The sequence below is a fragment of the Lithobates pipiens genome, unplaced genomic scaffold, assembly GCF_037356315.1.
Source record: "Lithobates pipiens isolate NorthernLeopardFrog02 unplaced genomic scaffold, aLitPip1_a1.2 Scaffold_19, whole genome shotgun sequence".
Classification (NCBI taxonomy): Eukaryota; Metazoa; Chordata; class Amphibia; order Anura; family Ranidae; genus Lithobates; species Lithobates pipiens.
The window spans coordinates 26,937,902-26,950,316 of NW_027507764.1; the positions used below are offsets into that span (position 1 = coordinate 26,937,902).

Genomic DNA, 12,415 nt, shown 5'->3' on the forward strand with positions numbered 1-12,415 from the left:
CTTGTTCCTTTGACAACTGTCCAAACTGAGATTTCTCTCACTTGGGGGGATTTTCTCTTACTTCCTGTTGTCTACAAGACAGGAAGTGAAGGGAAATCTGTTTAATAGGACATAGGTGGCAAAACAATCAACAGGGGTTTCTCCTCCCTACTTTATCTAAAGTGAAAAAAAGAAATTGCCTTTTTCCGATCATACATGATTAACTCTTGCATTTGCTATGTTTTATTCCCAAAGGTGAGGATCTGGTGCAGCAGATTCTGTTGGATGAACATGGACACCCACTGGATCCTGATCTGAAAGGTAAAGATATACAATGTTTGGACAATATGATCCATTGGGGTTTAATAAAACGGGAGAGTACAAAATCTGGTGCAGCTCTGCATAGGAACCAATCAGCTTCCAGGTTTTTTTTTTGTCAAAGCTTAATTGAACAAGCTGGAGCAGCTATGCATGGTGGTCAATCAGCTTCTGAGTGCACCGGTTTTAGTAAATCTTCTCCATTTTATCAAACAGGCCTGGCACTTTATTTGGGGTTTATGAGGGGTTTTGGGCTCAAGTAATTCCATTTCTATTTAAATGAAACATATGAAAACCTATATTATATATATATATATATATATATATATATATATATATATATATATATATATATATATATATATATATATATATATATATATATTATACACACTCACTTTTTGAACTGATTTACTGAAACATTTTTGATATTATAATTTTGTGAGATGCACCTGTGTAACTCATATGATAAAGATTCATTACACACCGATATTTCAAGCATTTTTTCTTTTAATTTTGATTACCGTATTTATCGGTGTATAACACGCACTTTTTCCCCCTTAAAATCGGGGGAAAGTCGTGGGTGCGTGTTATACGCCGATCCCAACTGTCTGTGAGGCTAAAATACTGAGCGCCGCCGAAAAAGACCGAGCGCCGCCGAAAAAGACCGAGCGCCGCCGAAAAAGACCGAGCCGTCTGCTCGGCTCCGCTCGTAGTCCTGCCTCCCTGCTGTTTCTGGAGCGAGCGCTGCCAAAAAAGACCGAGCCGACTCTACTGTGTACTCGGCTCGGCTTGCAGTCCCGCCCATACGTTCTGAACCAGGATTTCTGTCATGGCGTTCTGAACCAGGATTTTTGTCATGGCGTTCTGAACCAGGATTTCTGTCAAGGCGTTCTGAACCAGGATTTCTGTCATGGCGTTCTGAACCAGGATTTCTGTCTTTGCATTTCTGTCTCGGCATTCAGTCTCGGCGTGTTTTCGGGCTTTGCATTTCTGGCCAGGATTCTGCTGTTGCGTCGCTGTCTCAGTTTTTCTGTTATAGCATTTTCTGGCCCAGGATTTCTGGTATTTTCATTTATGTCTCAGCGTTTCAGTCTTTGTTGTTGCTGTCATTGCGTTTTGCCTGTGGTTCTGTCACTACGTTTCGGCATCGGCATTAGGTTTAAGCGTTTTCTGTCATGGTGTTTTTTCATCATGGCATGTTGTACTTCTGTCTCAGCGTTTTCTGTCTCAGCGTTTTCTGTCTCAGCGTTTTCTGTCTCAGCGTTTTCTGTCTTTGTGTTGCTGCCAGCATGCCTGTCATGGTATTTCAGACTTGGTATTCTGTCTCAGAGTTTCTCAGAGGGGCGTTGTTCACTCATGGCATACTCTGGTAGTCGTTCGTCCTTGTTGATTGTCATGTCCCATCGTGTCTGTGTCATGTTTTTGTACCTTGGTCAGGTAGCTAGGGCTCACACGTCAGGATCTGTCACGTCTATAGATCCATACGGGCTGAGGTTTCGTTTATTAATTGATTGTTGTCCACAATCTTCTTGCCCGTATACCATACGTCATACGTTGCATGTTCATTCACCACATCTATACGGCTACCCACCATTGCCTGTGGGTACACTAGCCCCGAGTTTTCAGTTAATTACCTGTCTCTCTGCACTGCAGGTTACTCGGCTCACTTACCACTTACATGTGGGTGGGAGGGGTCCGTCCGTCAGGTTCTTTTACACGCAGTGGTCTTGACTTTTCTGCTCATATTTCACTCTTAGTTAGGCAGGGGGGTATTGTTGTTCTCATGTCTGGTTGTCTGTCATTTCTCTAATTTGTGTTTCAGGTTGGGCCGTCTTGGCATCCATATCGACATCATCCATGCTTGCTATCACTTCCTTCAGCCTGGCCATTGTTGGGGGCTAGTTGATTGGTGCTGATGTTTTTTGCACCACTGGGCTCACCCTTGGGTCAGAAGCAGTCGAAAATTTTCCTTCAGTTGATGTCCTGTTGTGTTGAGGCACTGGTTACTGCCCAGGGATGTATAGTCTCTCTCAGGGTGTTTGTTAAGCCACGTCCCCGTGACGGTCCTTGGGGGGGTAGGTTGAGTAGATGTCATAATGGTTTTGGATTCCACTCTTGGCTCTGATCTTGGTTGAACTTATTGCCTGAAGTTCGACTTAGGGACATCAGTCCAGTCGTCTTTTCCAATCCCCAGCTTGTTCCAAGTAGGGGGGGCTTGGGTATGTCTGTATCATGCCATGGGGACTATTTCCCAGAGAGGGAGTCTGGCCCTCCTTGGTTTCAGGATTCTGTCCCAGCTGTTGGGTTCAGGCTGTAGCTTGACCCGATCGTATCCGGTGGGACCTGGGTCCTGCATCTGGTATGGTTTCTCCAGGTTGACAGTGTTATTGCCATGGTGCATGGGCCTTATCCACTTACTCCATCACATCCATCAGGTTTCCAGCTTTCCGCACTCCTGCTAGTGGTCTTTTTGCCACTCACCCTCTTGGGGGGGTATGTCTCTGGGCTATTTCACTGGTGGTCATTGGGGTATTTCGCCATCTTTTGCAGGGGTTTCCTCGGGCCAGGCCTTGTTCCTTTCCCCTCTTGTATCCTCTCATTTCACAAGCAGTTCATTCTCGGGTCTGGGTGGCACGGGCATCCGGCTCAATTCAATCTTTCAGGGGATGTTCAGTTGGGTTCAGGGTAGTGTAACAGGTTCGATAGGGGGTTCCTTCTCATCGCCAAGTCAGGAGTCGGTGTGTTCTTTTGCCACTGCGAACACTTTCCGGTTACTTGCTGGATGCGTACTGCTGCTGTCCGGGAGCACACCTTTATCCGTGATGGTTCATTACCTTTCCTTCTTCACCTAAATGTTGTGTCTTTTTGCCCTCTTTTCAGGCATACCTGAGCTAGGCCAAGGCACACCTCAGGCCTTGGTTCTTAGGAGTATGGCATTTCCCGCTTGAAGACTCTGACTACAAGTTATAAGGCTGGCCGCAGGCCAGCCTGTATTTGCAGGAGGCGCCTGAGAGGGCTATTTAAACCTCCTCCTCTGTCAGGGCCAGTGTTGTTAGGTTTTCTGGGTTCCCACCCACCCATTCCCCAGTTTCATACATTCTCATCGTGTTTTGCTCTTATTCTTACATTCAGGGTATACCCTCTTCTCAGGCATACTGACCAGCTAGGCCAAGGCACACCTCAGGCCTTGGTTCTTAGGAGTATCGCATTTCCCGCTTGAAGACTTTGACTACAAATATATATATATATATATATATATATATATATATATTGTCTCATATACTGTTCTAGACTCTTTACTGGATTGTTTGAGGTGTGTCTGTATCTCATTATTCTATTATGTCCATCTGCCTTGGGAGCAACCTATTATGGGATGTATACGTCTATGTGGATTAGCTTTGAGAGGGGGGGGATTTCTCCAGCAGCCCCTCCCAAAGACGGTCTACTATTGTAAAGTTGAATACACCTGTGTCATGCTACTGGCGGAGGTAAAGTTTACCCTACCCTGTGCCATTATGCAAAGGAGGGGGGATTGGCTGCAAAGCTGGAACATGAACTGTTTATTTGAACAAAGGCACACAGAGATATACACTCAGAGGACAAACGAGTCAGGCCTTGTTCTTGATTGTAATATGCGGCAATAATATCTATATTTAGACTGGAGGAAGCGGTATATGACGGAAGCACTCAAGCTGAGTATGGGATGTTCCGTTGCTTTGGAGGCAAGCAGTGGGACACTTCCTGCAGTCTGGGACATCCAAACCTCTACCTGGATCCAATAGCAGGAGAGGAGAGGTACAAATACCAGCTGCCATGAAAGAGAAATTCGGAAGGAGGTTGTGAAAGATGCAGATACAGCACAGGGGACCAATGTCAGAGCAGGTTCTACTGGAATGGTATGATTCTGTCCACTGAGAACTGGAAGGAAGTGCTAGCCCATGAGCAGCGAAACCAGGGAAAAATCTCCTCCTTCCAGGAAAGGTACTGGCCGCAGTACAAAGTGTGAATGTTGTTTTTGGGGAGACAACCGCACAAGGAATGGAAAGCTGAGTTAACCAGGCTTGTCCAGGTAGAGATGCGGTGGGACGAGAGCTACAGAGCTCTCCTCTGGTATGCAGCCCTAGTGTGCTCGTGGACAGCGGACAACACCCCAACAGAAGGCTTTGTGTAAGACAGCCTGGGGCTGTTATTAGAGAGACTGTACGAGGACTCTGACTTTGGGAGCGATTTGGAGTGGTGTTTGGGAGAAATCTTGAAATACAGAGAACATATGCTGAATTTCTCCAAAGTTCAATGGGCCCTGGAAGATTTGGAGTTTCTAGCCAAATCGGGAATGGGAGCTGGAGATCACCTACTGCTGCTATATTCTGCTCAGCAGCAGGCCTGGGCTCCCTTTGCCTGGGACTATCAGGAAATACCAGCTGACAGCTCTGAAATCCTGGCTGCACCCAGTTATGGACGCAGAGGTCTAATGGCAGATTCAGCGAGTGCTGACTGACCTTAATGATTCTGTTTCTGCATGTGACGATCTTGGATGGAGGAATGCATCTGTCCAGCAGCCATATAAGGGTATGGGAGGTGGAGCAGCTGGCTGTCAGAAACGACGAATCAGACTGAGACAGAACTGCAGTAAAAAATCACACTATTTAATAAAATGGTATAAACAGAGCCAACGTAGTCAAAATATAGCCAGAGTTCGATAACCAGGACAGGTAGTCAGAACAAGCCAGAGAAACAGGGGTCCAGAGATCAGCATAGTCGGGTGCCGCAAACAGGATCAGGAACCAGAAGGGAAGTCAGCCAAGAAAAGTCTATCACAGGAAAACAACGCAGAGAGAGCCTGGATATGTTGACAAAGGCAAAGGCACAAAAAATTTGATCCAGGGAGTTTATATAAACAACAGCTCTAGCTGATGAGCGGGAAATGAAGAGCAGGTCAGTCACTGTGGAATGAAGAGTCTTTGGCACTTAATCGACAGCTGAGCACAAAGCTCTGAGAAGGAAGGGCTGAGCCCAGCCCTGACAGTACCCCCTCCTCAATGACCCCCAGGTTTGAGGGGAAAATGTCTATGGAAAGCACGGAGGAGGACAGGAACATGTACGTCGGAGGATGAGAACCAAGAGCGTTCCTCCAGACCGTACCCCTTCCAATGAACCAGGTACTGTATGCACCCACAGAAGCTACGGGAATCAATGATAGATTGTATCTCATATTCCTCATGGTTTTCAACCTGAACTGGGTGAGGACGTGGTACAGAAGTGGTGAAACAGTTGCATACCAAAGGAAGGTTTTAATAAGGAGACATAAAATACATTTGAAATACGCATATTATAAGGAAGGTCTAAAGCTAAGCCACTGAGTTGATCTTATGGAGAATACAGAAAGGCCCAATAAACTGTGGTGCCATTTTTAATGAGGGAACATGGAGTCGGAGGTTGTGAGATGACAGCCAGACTCTGTCCCCAACTTGGTAGGGAGGCACAGGTTGGTATCTGCGGTCAGAATGGAGTCTGTACCTATCATTGGCATGTCCCAAGGACTCTTGGACTTGTACCCAAGTGGAATGAAGACCACATTGATGCTCCTCCAATGCAGGAATGCTCTGAGGAACAAATGAGCCATGCAAAATGGATGGTTGGAAACAATAGTTTGCCATGCATAGAGACAATCGGCAAGCGGTACTGACGGCACTATTGTGAGTAAACTCCGGCCAAGGTAAGAGGTCTGACCAGTTATTATGGTGGTCAGAAATATAACAACATAAAAACTGTTGCTGAATTCCCAACTGTGTACAAATGGCTCACCAGAACCTGGACACAAACTGGCTACCCCTGTCCGAGAAGATCACCTTGGGTATCCCATATAAGCGGAAGATCTCCCAAGCAAAAATGGAAGCCAGTTCTTTAGAAGTGGAATATGAGACATTTTCAAGAACCGGTCAACCCCCATAAGGATAACTGTGTTGCCCTGAAAGTTGGGTAACTCCACAATGAAATCCATAGACGGGTGGGTCCGATGCCTCTCTCCTTTTGGGTATGGGTTGTAGGAGGCCCACTGGAATGTGTCGTAGTGTCTTACTCTGAGCACACACTGAACAAGCAGCTACAAAGGTGGCTACATCAGCACATAACTAGGCCACCGGAATTGTTGGGAAATGGCCCAAAAGAGTTGATTCTTCCCTGGGTGGCCAGCAGCCTTGGGAAAATGGTAAGTCTGTAGCATGACTGTACAGAGACTCTGAGGGACAAAGCAGCTGTCACAAGGTTTCTCAGGAGGAGAATGAATCTGAGCGGCAAAAATTTTGTCACCCAGAGAAGTGAGACTGGTGCGAACCTTAGCCAGAATACGATCGGGAGTAATCACAGGAACAGGAACCAACTCTATCTTGTAAGTGGAGGAAAACTGTTGCTACAATGCATCAGCCCTTACATTCTTAGTACCGGGTAAGAATGAGACTATGTAATTGAAATTCGACAAGAAAAGAGCCCATCGCACCCTTCTGGGAGAGAGGCATTTAGCCTCAGACAAGAATGTGAGATTCTTAGCCCTTGTACACACAGTCGGAGCATGGGCGTCCGCAGCAGGGGGCAAGGGGGGTCAAGTGCCCCCCCCTGGAATCCCCAAGGTGTTGCAGTCGCCGCCATGCTGCATTTTTTTTTACTGTGTCCGCCGGCGGCTGCATCCTCCGCTCTCTCCTCTGGATCACAGAGCGGGCTGCCTCTGTGTTCGCCGGCCGCTCTGTAACATGGCCCCGCCCCCCCAGACCTGCTTGTGTGATAGTAGAGAGAATCAACGTTCCGCCTATCACAGGAGCCGGTCTGGGGGGGAGGGGCCATGTTACAGAGTGGCCGCTGTCCACAGCCAGCCAGCACTTTTATCCATAGGAGGAGATGCTACAGGTACAGCCCGCCCTGTGTGCCACAGTGCCTGGATAGGAGGATTGGGGGGGGGGCTGCAGGGGGCCCCCTGCCAATTCTCCTATCCAACTTATTTTACTGTCCCCAGTTCACCTTGTGCTCCCTGCCCCCCCCCCAGTGCTCTCCTCCACCACAATCTCCTGCCCCCCCCAGTGCTCTCCTCCACCACGCTCTCCTCCACCACACTCTCCTGCCCCCCCAGTGCTCTCCTACCACCACCACACTCTCCTGCCCCGCTCCCCAGTGCTCTCCTCCACCACCACACTCTCCTGCCCCCCTCCCCAGTGCTCTCCTCCACCACCACACTCTCCTGCACCCCCCCAGTGCTCTCCTCCACCACCACACTCTCCTGCCCCTCCCACAGTTCTCTCCTCCCCTGTTCTTGCTGCCCCCCCTGCTCTCCCCATCCTTCTCTAGCCACCATCCCAGTGCTCTCCACTCCCCCCGTTCACCCCCAGTGCCCCCCCCCCCACAGTGCTCTCCACTCCCCCCAGTGCTCCCCCCCTTGTCCCCCCCAGTGCTCTCCTCCACTACACTCTCCTGCCCCCCCACAGTTTTCTCCTCCCCTGTTCTTGCTGCCCCCCTGCTCTTACCATCCTTCTCTAGCCACCATCCCAGTGCTTTCCCCCCCTGCCCCCCCAGTGCTCTCCCCCCCTGTTCCCCCCAGTGCTCTCCACTCTGCCCAGTGCTCCCCCCCGTCCCCCCCCACAGTGCTCTCCCCTCCCCCAGTCCTCTCCCCTCTGTGCTCTCCCCCTGTTCTCCTCCCCAGTGCTCTCCCCCCCCCAGTGCTCTCCACTCCCTCCAGTGCTCCCCCCCTGTTCTCCCCCACTGCTCTCCCCCAGTGCTCTTCCCCCATTCTCCCCCCCCCCCAGTGCTCTCCTCTCCCCCCCAGTGCTCTCCCCCTTTTCTTTCTCCCCCAGTGCTCTTCAGCTCTCCCCAGTGCTCTCCAGCTCCCCATTCTCCCCACCCCTGTTCTTTCTGCCCCCCTGGTGTTCTCCAGCCCCCCAGTGCTCTCTACCCTCCGTGCTTTCCACCCCTGTTCTTTTTGGCTCCTCCCAGCACTCTCCACTCCCCACCCCTGTACTCTCCACTCCCCCTGCATTTTGCCCCCACCCATGTGCTCTCCAACCCTACCAGTGCTCTCCACCCCCAATAATGCTCTCCAGTCCCCCATGCTTTCCACCCCTGTTCTTTCTGGCCCCCACTGGTGCTCTCAAGCTCCCCCCATTGCTCTTCACTCCCCCCTGCTCTTTGTACCCCCCAGTACTCTCCAGCCCCCATGCTCTCCACCCCTGTTTTTCTGCCCCCCCCAGTGCTCTTCACCACCCCACACTCTTAGCCCCCCCAGTGCTCTCAGCCTACGTGCTCTCTACCCCGGTTCTTATTGCCCCCTCCCAGTGCTCTCAAGTTCCCCCCCAGCGCTCTCTGCTCCCCACCCCTGTGATCTCCACTCCCCCTTGCTCTTTGCCCCCACCCATGTGTTCTCCAACCCCGCCAGTACTCTTTGCTCCCCCTTCTCTCCAACTCCCACCCAGTGCTCTCCACTTCCCCAGGACCAGAGGACAGGCTGACTGGGGCTGGAAAATGAGGACAGCTGAAGGTCCAGGTGGCCAGGGACCGCTCCATCTCACAGCAGACAGATCCTCTGGAAGGAGCACCGTCCCCGTCCAAAATGAGAACAGACCCTGCCTGCTGCTAGCCATCATGGATATCCTGCTGGCATGCAAGGTACCGTACCGAGCATCAACAACACACCTTCCCACAGACAGGGACTGCAGACTGGGACATGGGGCACAGGAGGGGCTGCAATGATGGACACAGGGAGGCTGCATTCACGGCACAGTAAAGCTGCATTTGATGGACACAGTGAGGCTGCATTTGATGGACACAGTGAGGCTGCGTTGGTGGGCACAGTGAGGCTGCGTTGGTGGGCACAGTGAGGCTGCATTGGTGGGCACAGTGAGGCTGCATTGGTGGGCACAGTGAGGCTGCATTGGTGGGCACAGTGAGGCTGCATTGGTGGGCACAGTGAGGCTGCATTTGATGGGCACTGGTGAGGCTGCATTGAGCTCTTGCATCAAGTTTGCAGTCTCTGACCATCTCCTGTAGCATGTCTGCAGTCTCTGAGGGAGTCTGGAGAGTAGTCAATAGTGGGAGTACCGCCAGGATGGGGGTCATGGGAGAAGTCAGACTTGTGTGGACTGTGGACAGGAGACTATAGGATAAAACCAGAGCCACCAAGCTAGGGCCGACTGACTTAGCCATGCACAGTGCACCTGTGAGAGGAGGTCAGTGAAAGCACCGCAAGGCCAGTCGGGGGGGGGGGGGGGTTCACTGATGTAAGGGGGGAGTGAATACGATAATGTAAGGGCCACTGATATAAAGGGTTTCCTCCTTATATTAGTAACCCACCCCCCTTACCTTCGAGTATTCTTTCTGCAGAAGGTGGTCCCCCCCCACGTTCTGAGTTTCTGGGGTCCCCCTTGATGATTGATCACTTACCACTATTAACTGGTAAAATGTATGGTTTTCCCTTTCATGAACAAGAAAATAAGGACGTTATGCTGTTGGGCTGGTATAATAATGCTGTGAGGCTGGTATGAAATTTTTCCCAGGGTTGGTTTTTGAAAGCATGGGCGTCCACAAGGTTACTCCGGTGGCTGCGTACCATGCCCATATAGCCTAGAGAATGTACATCTTTTTACAATGCAATACATCTGTTGTTGCCATATTTTTATCTTTATGAAAACAGCCAATACAGTGACAGTATGAGATCAAAATATGGCCACAACAGATGTATTGCAATGTAAAAAGATGTACATTCTCTAGGCTATATGGGCATGGAACACAGCCGCCAGAGTAACTTCCAATACAAAGTGAAGATGAATTATCTGTTGTATAACACATATGTATTACCAGTGGAAAGATTTTCATGAGATTGTCGAAAAGGGGCGGAGCATGAGCGGCCTTAAAATGCTGCCCCCCCTTGGAAAAAGTTCTGCAGACGCCCATGAGTCGGAGATTCCGACAACCAAATCCGTCAGAGTAATTCCGACTAATTAATTCCGGAAGAGGTCCGGAAGTGATGTTGTATACACACGGTCGGACTAAATTGTCGGAAAATCCGATTGTACATAACGTAATGACGTTATTTCGTTACGACGGGACTACGTTCAGGCTAGTAGCCAATAGCTTTGGTCTAGGAATTTGATCTGAGCATGCGTGGCACTTTGTCCGTCGGAGTAGGCTATACATGATCGGAGTATGTCCGATTGGAGCATTTTGTCTGAAAATTTAACCGGCAAGTTGGAAAACTTGGTCCGTCGGATATTCCGACGGAAACAGTCCAATGCAGACCACACACAGTCGGAATATCCGACAAAACGGTCCAATAGGACACATTCCGTCGGAATCTCCGACCGTGTGTACAAGGGCTTATGGTTAGTCAGAATAAGAACCGGCACAGTGGTACCTTTTGTGGAGATGCCTCTATTCTTAAAGGGCTAAAATTATTGCTAACAACTCTCTGTCCCCAATCTCATAATTGCATTCTGCTGGAGATAATTTCTTGGAAAAGTAGCCACAAGGATGCATAGCTCTCAGAGGTAGGGCGTTGAGACAGCAGGGTACCAACTCCAGTCTCAGATGCATCAACCTCAAGGATGAAAGGTAGGCTCAGGATGCACTAACACAGGAGCAGAAGCAAAGGCAGCCTTGAGACTCTCAAAGGCATTAATGAAACTGGAAACTAATTCTGTGGATTACCATCCTTTCTTGTCATATCAGTCAGGCTTTTGACCAGAGACGAGAAGTTAAAAATAAACTCCTGATAATGGTTGGTAAAGCCAAGAAAATGCTGCAATGATCGTAAACCCATGGGTTGGGGCCACTGCAGTACTGCCGAAAATTTCTCTGGGTCCATCGAAAAACCAGTAGTGGAAATGACATAACCCAGGAATTTAACCTGTTCACAATGCACTTCTCCAATTAGCAATACAGGTTATTATTATCTCTCAACCTTTGCAGCACACGGCAGACATCTGTGTGATGGCTCTCTAGGGACTTGGAAAATATGAGAATAACGTAGAGGTAAACCACCACACATAGTGGAAACAAATCTCGAAGGACATTGTTGATAAATTCCTGGAAAACTGGTCTTTGCAACGCTCCAGCAAACAGTATTACTAGGTGTTCATAATGGCCTGTTCTGGTATTGAATGCAGTTTTCCATTTGTCGCCCTCCTTCCTCACGAGATTGTATGCCCCTCGCAAATCAAGTTTTGTAAAAACGGTTGCTCCCTTGAGACAGTCAAATAACTCCGTAATCAAAAGGAGTCGGATACGCACTCCTAATTGTTAAGCGGTTGAGACCCCTATAATCAATACAAGGTCTGAGTTCACCATTCTTCTTTTTCACAAAGAAGAAACCAGCACCAGCAGGAGACAAGAATTTATGGATGAATCCTCGAGAAAGTGTGTCGGCCACATACTCCCCCATGGCTTTGTTCTTTGAGACAAAGGGTAGACCCGACCGCGAGGGGGTATGGCACCAGGTTGAAGGTCAATTGCGCAATCATATGACCGGTGCAGAGGCAAACTACTGGCTTGACCTTTGTCAAAGACACCGTAAAATTGTGGCACTCCTCCGGCAGGGCGGAGAGTGAAGGGGTGCACAAGACCTTAGCCACATTCAGAAAACACGTCTCCCTGCATTGTGGCGACCAGGAAAGAACCTCAGCACAAAGCCAATCAAAAGAGGGGTTGTGCCTCTGTAACCAAGGATAACCAATAACCACTGGGAAATGAGGTGAGGAAATGGCTTGGAATTGGATTATCTCCTGGTGAAGAGCCCCTACGGCAATGGTCAATGGAACAGTCTCATGAGTCACATGGGCAGGCTGAAGAGGTCTCCCATCAATAGAATCAATAGGAAGTGGAGTGGCACGAAGCTGCAATGTAATCGAGTGCTTAGACACAATGGCACCATCTATGAACAGGCCTGCAGCCCCAAAGTCGATTAGAGCCTGTATCTTGATAGACGACTCAGACCAAGAAAGGGTAACCGGAACCAGGAGCTTATCCTTCTGCATAAAACATTGGTCAGCGAGTACCTGTTGTCTTGTTGAGTACTGCGTATTGTCTTGTTGAGTATTAGTGTCTGGAAGCTAGATGTTTGGTAATTTGGACAGGGTATAAT

General features: G+C 49.3%; 1 protein-coding gene across 5 annotated transcripts in view; it reads left to right on the forward strand.

Moving 5' to 3' along the window:
• LOC143995854 (NACHT, LRR and PYD domains-containing protein 3-like) overlaps positions 1–12,415 on the forward strand; it is a 180,914-nt gene that overhangs the window by 44,053 nt on the left and 124,446 nt on the right. For all 5 annotated transcript variants that reach the window (XM_077490582.1, XM_077490581.1, XM_077490583.1 and 2 more), the window contains exon 5: positions 235–300. In XM_077490582.1, coding sequence (XP_077346708.1) covers positions 235–300 — 66 coding nt within the window. The remainder of the gene's footprint in view (positions 1–234; positions 301–12,415) is intronic.